This window comes from Momordica charantia (genome assembly GCF_013281855.1).
Source record: "Momordica charantia cultivar OHB3-1 chromosome 4 unlocalized genomic scaffold, Mcharantia_2.0 BLBB01000004.1, whole genome shotgun sequence".
Classification (NCBI taxonomy): domain Eukaryota; kingdom Viridiplantae; phylum Streptophyta; class Magnoliopsida; order Cucurbitales; family Cucurbitaceae; genus Momordica; species Momordica charantia.
This window is the reverse complement of record NW_028275162.1, coordinates 15,820,704-15,840,810: the sequence shown is the minus strand read 5'-3', so window position 1 is coordinate 15,840,810 and position 20,107 is coordinate 15,820,704. Positions and strand designations below refer to the sequence as shown.

Here is a 20,107-nt window from a genome sequence, read left to right as displayed (position 1 = left end):
GTGTCACAATTATCAAGACGGTTTAACTCAAGTTTGAATAATCTATGTTTAGATCGAATATAAAAGTATGTTTAATTAGAGGCCTATATTTATAATATGTGGCTAAAATTTATTCTTCCGGGTAGAATTTAAGAAAGTTATGTGGTACCGCATAGATTAGCACATCCAATTAATATGAAAATCATTAAGATTAATGGGGATAAGCCATAAAAAAATAATAATAAAAACGTGGAAGATTATGATACTAAAAAAATAAAAATAAAAAATTCATTATTATTCAAACATCAATCATTTAAAAAAATGATATATATGAAAAATAAAATATCTCAGTTTCTGGGCCAAACTCTATAATTTTGTGAATAATCGTGCCTTCAAAACTAGAAATTGAGGCTTGTGGTAGCAACCAGAATAATGAATCCCAATACAACTCTCGTCCATGTTCTCACCTTGCCTTCCATTGGGTCTCCTCCATTCTGCGGTATTAAGATTAACAAATGTGGTATTAGAAATACAATTCAAGATTCAACTTTAATTTAGTTAATTATGTTCGACTACTCCTTTAATTTCCATTTCATCTCTTTAATTTTTTTCTCTTATTTTCATTTATTTCTTCGAATTATTGAAGAGTTAAAAATTCAAATCTGCTGCCAACTTGAACTTAGCCCAACCTTCGAGACATTTTGTTCATTCCTAAAGATCGGAGGTTCAATCCCCAGAAATTCAATTCTCTATCCCACATTTATTCTATTAAAAAGAATATTCAGATTTCATCTCATTTTTTATTAATTTTAAAGATCTGATATTATCATTTTTTAGTGGGTACGCTTTATGAAAAATTATAATCCTTTGTATTTAGGCGTTGAATTGATGGACTATACCAGATTTGGTGATGGGGCCGGAGCTGTACTATCCTGTGAATCCACAACTGTAGGTGGTGCCGGTGGACTTGGCATGGTTGGGGCCGGGGCCGGGGCTGGATGTTTTTTATGTTTGTGGTGCCTCTTGTGCCTATGCTTTCCTGGAGCCGGTGCAGGCGACGGGACTAGCACCGGTGCCGCAACTGGTGCTGGCGTTGGCGGTGGAGGCAATGGTGCTGGTGGATTCGGCAATGGCGCTAGTGTGGGAGCAGGCACCGACGGTGCCTGTGCCGGAGTTGGAGAGACCTGGGGAGGAGGTGGCAATGGCGGAGGAGTAGCTGGTGGAGGTGGCAATGTCGGAGGTAGCGATGGAGTCGAGACGGGCGTAATTTGCGGTGGTTGGGGTGGTGGGACCGTCGGGCTTGTAGATGGTGCAACAACATTAGGGGGTGGTGTCGAGCTCAAGGGTGGCGGAGTGGCTACGGTTGGTGCTAGAGTCGATGGCGGTGACGATGTGGTCGGCAAGCTCGGTGGCTGAGCCGGTGCTTGGCCGATCGCCGGATAGAATAGAAAGGCGAGCCAGATGACCAAAACAGGCCATGATTTGGAAGCCATAGTTGAAGATGGGAATTAGAAGAAGAAAATGGTATGTTGGTTATTTATTGAATGTTGTTAGTTAGGAATGAGAATTGAAAACCAAACTTGGTTGGTGTAATGTGGAGGGAGAGGGGCAGCTTTCATAGTGATATTGATCGCTCACTTTTCATAGCTTAGAGAATCATCAATTGATTTCTGCCACCAAAATTAATATCATTTTTCCTATATTATATATAATTATTACTTCATCAAATTATAAAAAAAAAAAAAAGGAAAACAGAGAGAGAAAGAGAGAGAAAGATGCTGATGTACCAAAAGTAGGTGATTTCTTTTTGTTATTCTAAATATTTTTCTATAAAATAAAAAAAATAATATAGCTAATAGTTTCAAAATATTAACAAAAATATGACACCCTTTTCCAATGCTAACATGAATAATTGCTTAAGAAATTATTTGCTACCCATTTAATTATCAAAATGATGATTTAATTTATTGGTAAAAGTAATTTGAAATTTATAATTATATTATTTTCTTTTAAATAAAATTATAATTATATTAAAATGAATTTGTTTTACTTATTTATTCTATTCATCTTCCACGTGTTAAAAACCCAAAGATTTACTAGAACACGCCAACAATTTTCACGTAAGAGCTGAACATTGGTAAGGAGTCCCCATCCTCTTTTTCTCGGAAATATTGGAAGGTCGCGAGTTTCCTCTGAACTACGATTGGGCCCATTTTAATTATTAAGCTTTGTTTGTCTCATTAAATTAGAGTACGAATGACGAACCTAAATTTTGCTCGACTTTTATTTGTGTAAGGTGAGATCTTACTTAGGTTTATAATAAATATGAATTATTTCTGTCATTGTCAATTAATTTTGAGATGGAATCCAGAATATTAAAATGACATTAGAGTCCAAAAGTTCAAACAAGCCTCCAGTTAAAAAATGGGATATGGCCAAAATCAACGAACCAAGAACGATCTTAACAATGGTACCTTGTTTTTTCCGACATATTTTTATAAGAGAATCCTACTTAGAACAAAATTTAAAGTACAACAAAAATTACTATTAAAAAATAATACTAAAAAAATCTTAAAGAATAAACATTAATAAAAAAATGTAATAAGACTTGGAAACACTACCATCAAGGTCGAGCAATATTCGAGCCAACTACTTTCTGCAATCTGTAATCGTATCTGTTTCAGCTTGAGAATACACATTTTCTCTCTTCTATTTCTAGCTATATTCTCTGTATTTGTTCGCCGTATTATTTCTCTACTACTTCCAGTTATATACACTGTATTTGTTTGCCACATTTGTTCTCTTATATTTCTAGCTTTATACCCTACCCCTGTGTTATTGTCCATTCCGCCGTATTTTATTCTCTCTTCTTCTACCTCTAGATATATACTTGATAAGTGAATTTTGGGTCTAGTAATTTATGGTATTTTTGAGTTATTTGATCATTTCTATAGACATTTTCTTTGGGTATTTCAATTGTTTTTAGTATTTCTTTCTTTTGCAGGACTTGAGTTGAAGAAGAGAAAAAAAAGAGCAAATAAAGAAGCAAGGTGAGCCAAACTCCAACATGTTGGGCACTTGAGTGCTTGCAAGTGGCACCTAGGCGCTGAAAAATGGGCAAAAAGGCAGAATGTTGGGCCCCCCTGGGTGCTACAAAGTTGAAGCGGTGATTTTACATACATGGTTTTGAGCACCTCGACACAAAAATTAGGTGCCTAGGCGCTACAGAAATAATTTGGTTAAAAATCACATTCTAGCCTTAGTCACAAACGAGAGAAAGCAGAGGGATTTTATATGAAAAGTCAACTTTTAAGAGAACAGTAGAGATTTTGAGAGGAGTGGAAGGAATGCAAATAACGGAGACTCGAGAGATTGCTAGATTTATTTTCTTTTCTCTTCTTCTTTCTCTCTTTTGCTTGAACTTCCTTCAAATATTGTTGATTAAGATTTTCTTTTTGGTTTCAAGCATGAGCAAAATACACTTTTCGAGAGCATTTATGTAGCCGTTTATCAAACTTTACTCTTCCAATTAGTCGAATTCTCTTCTAAGATTTTGTTGGCTGTGAGAATTTTTCTGTTCATAATGCATTGTTTAGATTTGGCTATTCTTTACGTTGATTTATAATCGAGGTTGAAAAACAAGATTATTGAGTAGACTTGAATAGTTCACCCTAATTAAAGCAAGAGATAGAGATATTCTTGTAAATTTTATAACATATTTTGGGTTCTGTGTACTTAATTATTTGAATTGTCGGAGTAGTCATAGAGATACAGTTACTCTACTTTTTGAAGAAAATCGTTATTGCTCGAGAAAGAATATCGAGTAAATCGGGTAGAATCCGCCAACAACCTTGGTTTAGAAAAGTTTTGATTAAAATTGGAGGAATAAGTAAAATGCGATATCGGTGAAGTCATGCTGTAGAGTTTAATTCCCTCGAATTTGCTCTTGTTTATTGATAGTTGTGTTATCTTCTTATTTTATTGAACTAGTTTTTAGAATTATTTCTCTATTCACTCCATTTGATCTTTCGGAGTTTAGATAAGATTGAAGTTGAAAATTTGATAATTAGTAATAATTCATTCCCTATGGAGATGATACTTTAGTTATCACTTTATTACTTATGACGATTTGTACACTTGCGAAATGGAACAACAATACCTATTTTTGTGTTATTGTAAATTTCGATATTGCTAATATCTATAATAATATAACGATTGTTAGCTTTACGAGCTTCAATCATACCATTATACTTTAATTTATTGATGGTTTTAGTGTTTCATAGTGTCTATAGCGTAGAGCTCAGAAAGACGAATCCAATGCCTTTCGAATCACTCAAAGTGAAGTTTAAAATAAAGAAGTTGTGATCAAAATAAATTAGGGAAGAAAAAGCACACATGGTAGATGACATGGCTCTGAGTCACGCCAATTGACCAATAAGAAGTCCAACATGTGGCACGATGGATTTAAGGAGAGCAAGAAACAAAAGGAAAGAAAAAAAAAAGAAACGAAAAAAAAGCTAAGGAAATGAAATAAAATTAAGAAAGAGAAAAAGAAACTTTAGATGTGTCCGTTGATATTAAAAAATAATCAAATTATGCTGACACATGGCAGGTGACGTGGTATTTTGCTGAAATCATGTGGCATCTAATAGTCAAATTATGCTAATATCGAGCTGATGGGGTAATAACATGGACATCAACCATTTTAATAATGTGATGAATGATATGGACAAATCATGTAGAAACACATTGGCATATTCAAATAAATTAAGAATATAAGATTTTTTAAATTTTACTTTCATTTCCTCAATTTTCATTTATTCTCACAAATCTGTCGCAAATCACAAATTTTCTCAATATCCACGGATTTCTCACAATCTTCACAATATTTATTTATTACTTTTTTATCTCTACTTCTGATGTCCACCTTTCATCCATTTTACCCTTCATCAAATGATAAAATTTAATCCTCGAAATTATATTTAAAGCTACCAAATTCATTTTCCTCCTCACACTAATTATCAAAGAAAAAACAATATTTTTCTTCTTCAATTATATTGCTATCAAACTTTTCATTCTCTCCAAAAAAAAAAAAAAAGTTATGTCAATATTGTTTTTGTGAGTGTTGGGAAAATTTAACTTACCAATAATATTTTTCTCTTCCACAGTTCGTTAGTGAAAAACACAATCAATCACAATAATAGGAGATATAGAGAAAAGCACACAAACGACACAAGCAATTTAGACTGGTTCACCCCAACTATGAGTTACGTCCAGTCTTTCGCGACAACGGGTTCTACTATGATATTGAGATAAATACAATGGACCTTACAAACGCTCTAGAAAGCTCTCTCTAGATGCCACAACAATGGCCAACTAGCTTCTAAGAACTACACCAATATATACTTAGGAATACAGAACGAAAAACCTCACTAACCTCAAGAGAACAGGTTGCTGACAATGCTCTACAAACCTCTTTTCTCTTCTCTTTCTTTGCCAACGAAAACACCACTGCCGCCACTTTTTTACTCTTGATGCAACAACACCACAAAAATTCACCCCACGACTGAAGACCTTATGTTTACAAAAATAGGGTTAACATAAGGATATGTTTTTCGGCTTCTGAGGTTTTATGGCCATATGTGATTGCTCTGAGACTGAGCAATCCTTCATGGTTTTGTCTCCCAGACGTTAGAGACACAGCCACGTGCTCCCACTCGAACTAAGTGGTCTCCGACGTTTCCTTCTTGACTCGCACCCAACGACTCCTGAAGAAAGATTTTCCATCTGATGACTTGACACTCCCACCCAAGTTCGTTGCCGCTCTAGAGATCGCACCATCGACCTCATCAGCTCGTTAATCCGCCTGACAACTGGGACTCGAAACTGACAGTCTGTTGAACACCTCACTGAGTTGTTCCCTTTTTCATTTCCTCTACTTCTCAGCTGTTGTACTTGAACTGATGACAGATTCTCCTGATTTGTACTTGAACTGATGACAGATTCTCCTGATTTGTACTTGAACTGATGACAGATTTTCCTGATTTGTACTTGAACTGATGACAGATTCCCAGCTGTCGGTAAATTTTAAGAGTATCACAAGTCTATAAGTAAATAACCAATCGTAAGATAACAAGCTCACGTACCTGGTGATGGAGAGGAGACCAAGGAAGACCATGACACTAAATGACCTAGGATCTAGGCTAGTCTACAGGAACAACCTGGCTTTGATACCAACTGTAACGCCCCAGGAATTTCACCAACTCCAAACAGGGCCGTTACTAAGCCTACCTAAAATTTTCACATAAACAAGAGAATTTTCTTCACAACAATACTAAACAATAGAACTACCCCGCTTCCGCTGCGCTACTCTAATTTTCAACACTCACGAGAGCTTGAACAATTAGAACATCAACACTAAAGTTTTAAGAGAAACTCAAATCCTATACAGATAAACTATTTAATACCGACTTCACGTTAACCAAACCCTTCAAGGAAACCTTTACCAACTATAAACCATCCACTAAAAGACTTTTAACATCTCGAATGGCATTGAAGCAAAAACTAATCCAAGTACGAACAACTTAAACGAATGTATTCATAAATATCCTATGCAGATTACAATCCTATAGTTCAAGAGGCTAACAAAGTTAATGCTCTAAAAGAATAATGAATCGGAACCCTTACAATCATCCTTTAGACAATAAAATTAAACAAAACCAACCACTACGAACTCAACTACAAGATTAAATGGCCACAACTATCATAACTAAAAGAAATTAATTTCACGTAGCATAGCTAATGGTCTTTCCAATCAAGCCTCCTTCCCGCCATCACCATCCCAAGAGCTAGCTCGATACCTGCGAACTGGAGGGGAAAAGAGGGATGAGTACAACTACAGTACTCAGTAAGCAACCCTTATCTGAAGGGTCACGCACAAACATCATACTTATCAAGGAACAACGTGTCATGCTTATTAAAGGATCAACACACACACATCATGCTCAACCAAATCATGAAACACTCACAGTCATGCTTTTCATCACATTATGCATTCAAACATAGACACATTCTATAAAATTCAGTGACAACCACAACCAGGAACACATTAACTACCAGTACCAACCTCTAGTCTTCCTAACATCTCAAGTACCTCTACGCTTATCACAGCTACTCTAGCCTTCCACAGTTAACTCCTTCGAGCAGAGTCGGCCCCTAACCATTTATACCCAGAGCCCCGACCCTGCAGCATCGGCCCTCGACCATTTATACCCGAGGCCTTGAACTCTGCATCGACCCTCGACCATTTATACCCGAGGCCTCGATGTCTTACAATCTATTGACCCTTGACCATTTATACCCAAGGCCCCAATAGTTCTCCTTTCGAAATACTCCTCGCATCGACCCCCGACCATTTATACCCGAGGCCTCGACGCTCATCTTTATCCAATATTGGCGTATCGACCCCCGACCATTTATACCCGAGGCCTCGATACCCAATTAGTGACGTATCAACCCTCGACCATTTATACCCGAGGCCCTGACACTCACCCATTCACTTCATAACTTTCATAACTCCACATAACATTTCTAGCCTCCAACCAAGATTTCAGTACTACTTCCCTAATAACTCCAACCACCACAACGCCCATAAACAACACCACCACTAGTATGATTTCAATGCATCTCTCAGCTCACCAACACAATTCAGCATGCTTCCACAACATAAACATCATTCTAATAGCAAAACAATAAACCAAACATGCTTTCACCACATATCAATTCTTAACAACCGCGCCATAGTGAGTTTAGTCAAAACTAAGCATAGTCAACAAATTGCAAACAATTGGAGCCCCAACACAATTCATCCAAACACTTAATATCCAACGTCCATATCCGATAAGCATTGCCAGATATAATAAACAACTCATGAGACACGCCAAACACTTCATACAAATTCAGACAACAAACATTCCCAAAATAAATCCACTTTAACGAGCATTCCCTATAAACATACATCATTCTACAACAGATCTCAGCAGCTCAACAATACAAAATTCCCACTATTATCACCGACGGACATTTAACACTACCCAGGCACACAAACCAACATAAACAAGAGTTACGCTGCACAACAACGTATCAGAACCAATATTAAACATCATAAACAGCACATCGACAATCAAATGACAAACATCAACGCACGCACCCGCCCCCGTGCTACTTACTTTGTTATGTCCCAAAATTCTCATAAGAGTCCTACTTGCTACTACACCATGCCTCATGCATCTACAATCTCATAACAGTCCAATATGCGATACACCAAAATGATAATATGTAAAAGCCAATCAATCTAAAATAGTCCAACATGATCCAACAGTTCCAGCAGGCATCGTTCACAGAAAAAAGCACAATCAACCACTTAACCAAAATATAATTGATAAATACCCAGCACACATCAAACACAACCGATTTCTCATAAATATTCAATACGCTTTCGAAACAACAGATTATAGTACCTGTATACAATTTTCATCATGAAACCAATTAGAACATAATAGCAATTCAATCATAGTCATCCAAGATTACCTAGTTACACTTTATTCACACAACCACGTAATTTTCCCAAGATATATCAACAGTTTTATCAACAATGACGTTCATTAAATGATAACAACGACAAGCAACATGCCAGTATCACACATGGGCACATGAACAAACAACCATATCATCTCAGCACACAACAACCACTCCCTCCAGTAAGAAACTACTTACCACAAAGTTGTAATGCGCTACCAAGTTCACCGAAGGGTTCCTAAATCCAAAAGCAAACCAAACTTGATTAGAAATCATGTTAGAAACACTTAGTTTGCATCGAAAGTGAGTTTAGATGATCCGTTACCTACTATCTCACCATAAAACCTCTTGGGTAAGGAGTTGGTCGACGTCAAAACAGTGTCGGAGGGGATGGGTAACTCAAAACTAGCCCGAACAAGGGTGGTTCAACACCGAACATCCTTAAAACAAGGTTGTAATGTGCATCGCCACTGGAACATCACTTGTCACTCGTGGGACGTCCTATCAGAATCAAAGGTGCCGCTAGTTCGTTGGAGACTCGTCAGAACTCGTCGACAGTCGCTGAAGGATGATGCAAAATCGCGTCGATGCAGATCTGGGCTCGGGATGGGTTGCTGTTAGGTTGTCGAAGGATTGTCGCGACTGCTGATGGTCTGCCACTGTTGCACGCCTAACACCTGCCGACCATGGAGGTTGTTATTTGCCGGATATCGGTTGGAGGCTGCCGAAAACATGAGGGGTGCTGCTGCTGTCACATTGCCGAGACGTTGCGTCGCCGTGGGGTCCCGTGAGTCTACTGCAGACGAGTCGTCGGCCGGAGGATGAAGCTGCTGCCGTGGGTGCTGTTGAAGAAGGAGAAGAACGAGAGTGGGTGGGGGTGGTTGGTTTACCGAAGAAGAAGAAGAAATTGGGGGGGGGGGGGGGGGCTGGCGGCTGCAACAAGAGGGTGAGGAAGAAAGAGATCCTAGGGCTTCTTGTTTTTGTTTTGTTTATTTTATTTTGTTTATTTTATTTTATTTTTCTTTTCTTTTGTTTTTAAACTAAAAGCCCAATTCCCAAATTAAAAGAAGGCCCATGGGTTTGAAGAAATTAAAATTCTACTTTCAAACAATATAAACTCAGCGATCTTCAACTAAAACAAAAGTAAAACAAATAAATCTAAGGCCCGAAGCGAAAATCCTAAAGAAAACACTCCAGTAATTAAAATAAACTCACAACAACCCAAAATGAAATCCAGGAGGAAAAATTAAATTTCCAAAAGTTTAATTAAGTTTTAATTAAAATCTCTTTTCAAAATTTTAGAACTTAATTATCTAAATCAAACGAAAATAGACTTGATTCGAAATTATCCAAAATTAAAACTCCAAAATAAGAAGTTTCAATAATTTCACTTAACGAAAAAGGAAGAAATCCAAAGGCACAATTTTAAATCATAAAATAAACGAGTCAGAGAACGCGGGGCGTTACAGGTCGTATCGGACCACCCCGAGAGAGTCAACTGGCGAAACTCCGTTCTCGCTAGCCTTTGGCTCCAAAGCTGTTGTTCCAGTCGAGATCGGCATGCCAACAGACAGGGTAGAGCAGTACGACCCAACAAGAAACGAGGAAGAGCTACTCCTCAACCTTGATTTATTAGAAGGAAAAAGGGAAATGGCTCAGCTGCGCTTAGTAGAGTATCAGGACAGAATGGCCAGGCATTACAACTCCCGAGTCCGACCTCGAAGCTTTCAAGTTGGACACTTAGTCTTAAGGAGGATTCAAGGCCACGTGAGCACTCTTGACCCGAGTTGGGAAGGACCGTTCCAGGTCAAGGGCATAGTCCGACCCGGAACATATATGCTGGCCGACTTGGAAGGAAGAGTGCTTGCGCATCCATGGAACGTGGAGCACTTGAAGCGCTATTACCCTTGAAATGTCAAAATAGTCCTAAAATGGACTTGTAAAAATTTTCAAGGGACGAAACTTTTAATAAACGGAGTTATTTAATTTCGTGATTCTGAGTTCGATCAGAAATTAAATGGGGGCCACGGACTCCCATAAGACTTAAAATCGGTAAGGTAAAGGCAAAAAATTGATCAAACTCAATTCTCAAAACGCACGGGTTCGAGGTGCGATGTTAAAATCAATCACGAACCAAAATTCAATCCTTTGAACGCTTAAGTTAAAGGTGCGATGTTGAAGGTTCAAGAAATTCAATCCTCTAAACCCATGAGTTCGAGGTGCAATGTGAATGTTAAACTTGAACTTACTCAAAGTTCAAACCTTTGAACGCTTAAGTTAAAGGCGAGATGTAGAAAGTTCAAGATCGCTTAATATTATCTTCTGGACTTCCGAGTTCGAGGAGAAATTCCGAGTTCGAGGAGAAATATTAAAGATCAATAAAAGAAACTCTCAAATTCAAACCTGGGATAAAAGGAGCGATGTGAAAAGAGTTATCCTTTAAATTTACAAGTTAGAGGTGCGAGATGAAGTTATTCATACATGAGTTCCGACTTACAAAAGCAAGTTTAAAAAGCTTAGGGGAAAAGTAGTAAAAGAACAAACAGAAGTGAAGTGGAGAAATGAAAATTTCATTGATTAAAAGGATAGAGCCAAGGCTTGTATACCTTGCACCTCTGCCCTAAAACTTACAAAAAATAAACAAGAAAGAAAGAGATTCTCAGCTACTTCCGAGGTGGGAGGACAGCTCGCCCTGGGAGCCCAGAAGGTTGACCTCCTGGGATCCGCCCTGCTGTGAAGGAACCTCCTCTTGCGTCGTGTCGACCTCATTAGACTCTTGGCTAGGAGCATCCTCTTCCTCCACGTCGGAGTAGTCAGAGTCTAGCTCCCTGACGTACTTATCCACCAGTGATTGGGGGCCGGGAGTACCATTAGGCCCAGAAGCCCACTTCTCAGAGTACTCTTCTTAAGATCGCTGAGATCGATCTGAAGATGAGGCATGTCGACAGCAATGCCCTTCATCAGGAACTTGAAGCCGGCATCCCTGAAGTCTTTGGCAAACCCATCGAAGTCTAGGTGTTGTTTGAAGGCTTCCTCCAACAGAACTCCATTGGTGAGGCGTTCCTTCGTGTCTTTCAGCTCGGTAGTAAGGCGCCCCATCAAGGCATCCTTCTCGTCGAGAGCTTGAGCAAGGTCGTCTTTCTCCTTCAGGAGCTGGAATTTCTCCTTCTCTAGCCCTTTGGTGATAGCATGGGCTGCTCTGAGATTGGCCTTGTGCCTCTCACCCTCTTTCCTTAAAAGCTCAGCCTTGGCGTCCACCTCGGCCTTCAGGATATCCACCTCAGAACGAGCCTTTAGCAGCTCGCCCTTCATGGTGGTAGCAGCCTCTAAGGCAGCAGAAGAGTTCTCCTTCTCCTTTGCTGCCAAAGCCTCCCTCCCATCCAGCTCAGCTTTGATAATAATCGCTGAGTGAATGGAAGCGACAAATGCCTATGAAAGTCAAAGAACACGATGGTTAGATCGAGCAATGAATTGAGAAAATAAATAATAACAGATACAAAAGCAGGTCTTACCTCGGCAGCGTTGTCGATTGTCCTCTGCAGTACGGACCCAAGGTCACTTACGAACTTGGATGCTCTCCTTAGACAGCGGTCCAAGCACGTGGCCGAGATGCGGGACACCTGGTCCTTCACCCCGGAGCTTGACGGTTCCATCCTGAATCGCATTCTCACATGGGATGTTCCCCCCATCTGAACTTCGGGGTCATCAACCAAATCAGCATGGCTCGTAGGCAGAGTCCCACGATCCCCAGCCTCCGAGGAGGAGGAAGTCTTCTTCTTCTTTCTTCTTCTCCTCAAAGGAGATTCTCCCCTCACCTCGTTCAGGGGAGATATGTCAAGCGCCTCGGACTCCTCTCTTGGACGTTTCTCTCCAGATCGATCCCCAGATAAGTCTAGCTCGATCACGGGGGTGGGGACTTCAGAAGATGGCCCAGAGTTACCATGGGCCTCAGTCCGCGGCACGATAGGTGTCGCCGGTTCCATACCCACCATGGTCTTGAGGGCGTGAGCACGGCCCTTGGACTTGCGCTTCACACTTCAAGTGAATCTGCACACCATTGCTGCAAAATAAACAAGCAGAAAGCTAGAGATCAAAGGTATGTTAAGATTGAAGTCGAGATCGAACACGGCTTACCGAGCTCGAAGTTCGGCTTTGAAGCTTCAATTAGACGAACCAAAGGGTTGTAGTCCAGTAGCCCCGACTCCAAGAGTAGCTTGTCGGTGACCAAGGTTCCGATATTCCGACCCCTGGGGAAGTGATCCTTGTAATGTTTGAGGGTATCGAAGGTGGCTTGAGCAAGCTCGGGAATTGGTTTGATAGATACTACACAAAGCAAACGAAGGCTCGAGTTAGATATGAAAGGCAAGAAATTAAAAGGAAAAGAAACAAGAAAGACTCCATACCTAAGTTCCCAAACCTAGTGGGAACATCAAAGAAGGCACGACCAGACTCGTCCTTTGTCAGCCACTCTCCAGAGGCAAAGAACCACTTACCTACCCATCTTTTGATGGAGGTCGGCCCCTTGACTATACCACCCGCGCCTTTCCTTGCGCACATGTAGTACCGACCAGGCTTCTTAGCTATCCTTTTGGCTTCAAAGCATCCAAGAAGCTGATCAACACTTAGTAGCTCGACCTCGTCTTCATCCCGAGCTCGCAACCAAAAAAGAATGGCTAAAGCAAAAATGACACCCCACCCATTGGGGGCCACTTAAGCAGGAGCTAGTCCAGTTCGGTTCAAGAACTCCTAAGCAAAAGGATGAAGGGAAGTCTGAGGCCGTACTCAAACATCTTTAAATAAAGAGTGACTCATCCCTCTGAAGGATTGTCAGCTCCTTCCCTTTCCTCTGGAATCCTAAGAAGGATATCATTCGAATTTTAAACCCCCTACGGAGGGTATTCCAAACCCTGGCCTGAGGTGGAAGTGTCACTATCCTCTCCATCGTCCAAAAACCTAAAGTTCTCTATTTCTTCCAGCTCGCACTCCAACCTACGAGCTAAGCCCTCCCCAGAATCGCTTGGTTTGGGGGGCGAACTACTTATGGTCCGACCCGCACTGCCTATGCTGTCACTATTGGAAGGGGAAGACAAGAAAACCACCATCTTTGGAAAAAGAAGTAAAGCGAAAATGACTGACTTACAGAAGGTTCGAGCTGGTTTCAGATCGAACTCCAGAAATTCAGGGAACGTAAAGTTTGACCTGAAGTTTCGGGACTATTTATAGCTAAACGGAAAAACCTCTGCGCCGTACACGTGTAATCAACGAGCGGCTAGGATCTTCTCGAGATCTGCAATGACGGAATACTTGAGTGCTCCGATAACCTGGCAGATCGAAACGTCTTCTGCAATGGTCATATTTCCTCTACAAATGAAAAGTCGGCACGTGTCCAGAATGGATTCGGATGAACTTTTCTGCCAGGTCGAGATCGAACCTGACAGAGAGGGGGCCAATGTTTGGGGGTAAAACATACCCAGGACACGTGGAGGACCTTTACTGGTGTTTGAAGAATTGAATAAAAGAATTGTCTAGGTCCACCTCGGCTCTGCCGAGGAGACCGGGTTCGCCCATTACCAAAAAGGCTAAGTATAGACGCCAAGGTTCGAACTGGTTGTGGTCCGATCTGCTCGGAATCCGACAGGTCCGACATGAGAAAAGACATATAACCGCCGGTCATGTGTACTGTCGGATCCACCACCTATAAATAAAGGGCTTTATTTCACGCTCAGGTATCGAATTTCACCTCGAACTAAATACGGAACCCGACCTATACTGACTTGAGCGTCGGAGTGTTTACCCTCTTGTGCAGGACCATACTAGTGTTCAGGTCGGAACCGGAGACCGAGTTCGAGCTTGATTCATGAAGAACCGTTGTGTAAACTCTTGCATAAACACAATCCTTTCTATTTTAATAAACCATCTTTTCTAAAATTGATTTATTTTCTCTATTGGATATATACTTTAGCTAACCTATTATTTTGGGGGTGGTATGCAGTAGCTATCCTATGGTAAACATTAATCATATTTGGTTCACAATTTGCTTACTACTCTATTTAAAAAGTGTGTACCCTCGTCAGTAATTAAACAACGTGAAGTTCCATACCTAGTGAATATGTATTTCTACAAAAAAAAAAAAAGAGTTAATACCTTGGCCTCATTTATTGGAGTTGCAATGACCTCAATCCAGTTGGAAACATAATAACCTGTTAATAATACATAATTCTTACCAAAAGATGGGGGGAAAGGTCACAAGAAGTCGATGCCCAGTACATCGAAAATCTCCACCTCCAAAATAGGGTTGAGAGATATCTCATTCTTCTGGGATACATTATTTGTTTATTGACAATTGCTTGGGATATTCTCTACCTTAAAAGATAAGAGACTCATGCAAGCATACATGGTCACAAGTAATACAAGAAAGTAATTCTAAGGTTGAATCAATCAGAGACTTTTACTTTCAAAATGAATTTATGAAGTGAAATGATTCAACATGCAATTGAAATTTATGGGTAAAAATGAGTGATAAAGTCGTGATTCTGGGTTGCAAATGTCAAGCTTCTTTATAAAACACAACCCTTGTGCTTCCTACCTTAGTTTTGAAAGAAATTACAGAAGATATACACTTGCAGAAAAAGGTGTTAGGCGCTACTTGGCTAATTTTGGAAATCTGAGTTATACTCTTTCACGAACCGCTTTTGGTTGCTGTAGAGCCTAGAGTAACATACGATCGTATTTCTATGTGTGGTTACAATCCTAGAATATAAATACCAACTCAATTGCTTTGATGGGTCAGAGGGCCTATGTCTAGGATCGTGTTTTATGTGCTTATGTCTAAGTCACGTCCCATATTGGTTTTCTATTATCTTACCTAACCTAACCTTCCCAGTATTGGGCTTTGGTGCATAGATCAAATTCCTAGTTGTCAACTTGAGAAAAGACTTAAAGAAAAGTTTTTAGAAACCAACCTAAGAATGCGCCAGACGCATTCTGGGTTTTTCCCAACCGTGTTAAAATTAAATAATTTTAACCAAGACATTCCACAAATTGGTTGAAAACTAAGTTAATGCATAATTAAAGAAAAGAAAACACTATGGAAAATAAGATAAATAATTTCCATTGAATTAATTTAATGAGTAACAACGTACAATGAGTTCTAGCTTAACCTTCTTCTCTTTCAAGCTTGAATGGAGTTTAAACTCGCTAACGAATGTTAAAGGAAATGAATAAATGAAGAATAAATGAAAGAACTTGAATTAAAACAAGAAAAACACTAGAGTTTTTTAAAATACAAGAAAATGCCGAAAGGAAAAGAACTACACGAAAACTAACATTGAAAACGGTGCTAAAAGCTCTTCAAAGGATTTAAAATGAATGGATAATGAAAGCTTGAATTGATGGGGAGGCTCTCCTTGTATATGGCTCCATGTTTGTTTGAACTCCTCACCAAGATAGGAGGAAAGGGGTTGAGATTATCCCAACAACTCAATTTGACTTGGACTGGGCTGATTTTGTTCCAACAAAGCACAAGTGAATTGACTCCCGTGCCCTCCATAAGTAAAAAGCACATTTTGGAAAAAAGTGGTAAAAATGTGTCAGGCGCATAATTCCTACAACATTTTACATCAAGAAGACACGTGAACCAGCTACAAGTCGTTGAGGTTTTCCACTCACTAACATCGATTTCCAACCACAGACCCTCATAGAATCTTTTTAGGTAGCAACTCGGTATAAAAGGATGTCGACAATGGATTTCATGAAGTCAACTTAGTACGTAGACTATTACCTTCCAAGATGCTAACGCCACCTATTTAAAGCTAAGTGAACGTCTACAGTGGGATTCGCAAAAAGTAAATACATTTTATTGCCGCTTTTGTTTCTTACCACTCTTGTATTTCTCTCACTTTTATTTTTCTTTTTCCCACTCTTATTTTCTCTCAAGAATCTTTTTTGGAATTGATTTTTATTTTATTTTTTTTCATGTTTTTACTTTTGCATATGATTCTTTTTTCAATAAGATTCTTTTTTATATTTGAATTTTCTTTCTGACACTTTTCTTTCTAGAATTGAATCCCCCCAACTTAATGGAAACAATGTCCTCACTAGGGAAAGAAATTTTGAGAGATGCAAAATTTTGCCACAAACAGGACAAAGACTTCCTATGATAGTTAAAAAGTTTTAACTCTTAGAACAAAAAGAAGCAGAACACATCTTTAGTGACAAAAAAAAAGGTGAAAAATGAAATATGGCTTGATAATAAGATTAAGAAATCTAACTTATTCATGTCATTCAGTATCCTTATCGACACGATAGAAAACAAAGAACAAAGAAAAGAAATTCATTTACCAAATGAGCATGCTAAAAGTTTATAAAAGATGCTATGAATAAGCCAACGACAAACTTGTAACTAGAACAAGAGAGTATACTAAGCTTGTACTGAAAGCATGGCGATGCAAAAAACCAAAGCAAAACAATCATTTCAACAACTAGCGGCATCCCACAAAAGATAACCTAAAACTAAGCCTAACTAAACAAATTAGAACAAAAAATAAAAGAACAAAAAAAAAGTAAACCTATTCAAGATCAATATATCAAGTAGTAAAGCAAGAAGATGAGTACTCCCCTAATCATCGTCATCATAAGAAGAATTCACAGAAGTAGAAATGACGGTAGAAACGATGGTGGGCCTTGAAGATGAAGGCAAATAAGCCTTTAGCTCAACCAGGAGAGAAAGTGCATCATCTCCATAAAGATTCTTGAGATACTCACACGTAGCGTGTTGAGTAGCCAAGACAAGGTTATACTTTCACACTAACTCATCATATTGCTCTCTAGTGACTACTTCGTGGGTTTCGGGATCTATGGCGATAGTGAGAGAGTCTTCCTCACGAACTATAGAATATTCTTGTACTCGCCTCATCGATGTGGCTGACTTTTTGGGTATCACCACGTCGTCCGTCTGCTTTAATGCCAACCCTTAAACATAACATAGTTATTAGTGATGGAAAAAAAAGGCTTACCGTTTTTTCTAAACAAACCCGTATTTGACCTCAAGTGAGCTGGCCGAAGTTGAACTATCCCTTCACGAGGCAATACACCATCATCACCCTGTTTTGCTTAATGGAGGAATCGTGTGAGGTAGGAATCAAGTGAAACAGGGTGATGCTTCCTTGTTCTAGCTACGAGTTTGTCCTTAGCTTCTTCAATAACATGTTTTCTAAACTCTCAACATGTTCATCTTTTCAATGAAAAGTTTTCCTTTGTTCTTTGTTTTTGTATCATGTCAACGAGGATACTTAAAGGCATGGATATGTTAGATTTCCTAGTTATATAATCAAACCATAAGTCATTTGCCACTTTTCTTTTGATAATAAAACTGTGTTCTGCTTCTTTTTGTTTTAAAATTTAAACTTTTTCATTACTTTAGAAGTTCTTGTCCTTTTTGTGCCAAAATTTTGCATCTCTCAAAATTTCTTTCCCTAGTAAGGACACTGTTTCCCTTAAGATTGGGGGGGAATAGTTTCTGTCTTGTGTCTTTTTGTTTTAAGATAGAAATTTTTTTTTACGTTTCGAAAAAAAGTTAGAAAGAAAATGCAAGTAATAAAAAAGAGTCTTATTAAAAAAAAAGAGTCAAGTGTGGTAACTCTCCAAAAGAGAGTTATTCTGGTGATTATTTGTGTGAAAATGTGCATTAAAATGTCAAAGTGTGTCGGTTTTAGGTCATAATTAGCATGAATAGTGTTAAAATGTAAATTTTTAGCTAAATATCCTTAGTTTTGAGAACTTTGGCCAAAAACAGCATAAACTCTCGTATTTCTGGTTCATTTACATAGATTTTTAAAGAAGAGCTAAGAAGAGAATGAAGTGCTGAACCAGAGAAGAGTAGTCAAAGCATTTACAAGACAGAGCATATAAAAGTTGGAGCATAGCGATGCCAGAGCATGGAGTGACCGTACAGTTAATTCCAAAAACACGGGATTCACTTATGTCCGTACAATTTTCAGCTAGGTGCTCTAACTTAGTGAACATTAGCAATCAAATAGTGGAACTTCAAAGCATCACAAGCAAAGAGGTCAACCCAGTAGAAGCTAGGGCAGACAAAACAGAAGCATCACATCTGCACATGACTGAAAAACAGAAGCAGACAGAGCATGAAAATGCTACAGCCGAGTATCGACCCGCACCACCATACCCAAAGCGGCTGAAAAAGAAAGAGCAGGATGTGCAATTTAGAAAGTTCCTGAATGTGCTAAAGAAGTTGCATGTGAACATACCTTTGGTAGAAGCTTTAGAGCAAATGCCAAATTATGTGAGATTTTTGAAAGAGATACTCAAAAAGAAGAGAAAGCTAGGAGAATATGAAACTGTAGCAATGAGTAAGGCCTGCAGCACTATCCTCACAAGCAAAATTTTAGCAAAGATGAAGGACCCTGGGAACTTCACCATACCTGTTTCCATTGGAGGATAGAAAATAGGACTTCTGTGTGATCTGGGAGTCAGCATCAACCTTATGCCCCTATCCGTTTACAACAAGCTGGGAATAAGAGAAGCAAAACCCACCATAGTCACTTTGCAGTTAGCAGATTGATCCATTACATATCCAAAGGGAAAAATTGAAGATGTTCTGGTACAAGTAGATAAACTCATTTTCCCTGTTGACTTTATTATTTTGGATTATGATGCAGATAAAGAAGTTCGTATCATTCTTGGGAGGCCATTGCTTGCATCGAAAAGAGCACTCGTGGACATCGACAAATGAGAGTTGACAATGCGCGTTCAAGATCAGGAAATGAAGTTCTCAGTCTATGATTCCATGAAGTTTCTTGCTGAATCAAAAGAATGCTTAGTGTTGAAAATTTTGGATGAAGCCTTAATGGAGGAATCAAGTGCAGAAGCAATGCTGGAGTATTGTGTAAGTAGGGATGTTGGAGCTCAAGAAGGTTTTGGTGATGGGAATAAAGAGATTATGGTAGAGGAAGATGCTACCGCTAAAATAAAGACCCCAGCACCAGGAGGAGAGTATAAAAATTTTGAGTCGTCAGATGCCTCAGCGCAACATGCAGAAGCTAGTAAGGGCCTACTAAGTGGAGAGAGGGTAGATGCTCCAGCATCTTGCGCCCTTAATAAAAAAACAGAGCCTTACTGCCTCGATGGATAAAGTGCACATCATTGTAGAGGAAAAGCCGGTAAACTTACCTACAAAAGAGCCACCCGACATCAAACCAACTCTAAAAGTTTCAGAAGCAAGGATGAGGAGACCAAAAAGAGAGCTGGAAGCATCATGCAACAAATAGAAAAAGGCAAAACCTTCCAAGACATCTGCCAAGGTACGAATCGAGAAAGTGGGAGCAACTCCAGTCATTACTTCTAAGAAAAACAAAAAGGTAAAAAAGAGAATTTTCATCTCCCCAGCGGCAAATAGAGGGAAGAAGACAATAGATCCAGAAAAGAAGATCAGCCCACGGGCGACTCGTTAGATGAGAAAGAAGGCAAGAAACATTAACATGTTTGACCCGCGAGAGGGAAGTTCCTTTCCTTTTTAGTCTTAAAAATGACC

The 20,107-nt window shown here is 39.2% G+C and overlaps 1 protein-coding gene across 1 annotated transcript; it reads right to left on the bottom strand.

The window, feature by feature from the left end:
- Positions 1-253: 253 nt before the first annotated feature.
- AGP19 (arabinogalactan protein 19) lies at positions 254-1,502 on the bottom strand. The gene is made up of 2 exons (XM_022303280.2): positions 879-1,502; positions 254-473 (listed from the first exon to the last, which is right to left on the bottom strand). The coding sequence occupies exons 1-2, from the start codon at positions 1,470-1,472 to the stop codon at positions 378-380; spliced, it is 690 nt and encodes a 229-aa protein (XP_022158972.1). The 5' UTR covers positions 1,473-1,502; the 3' UTR covers positions 254-377.
- Between the last annotated feature and the right edge of the window lie 18,605 nt (positions 1,503-20,107).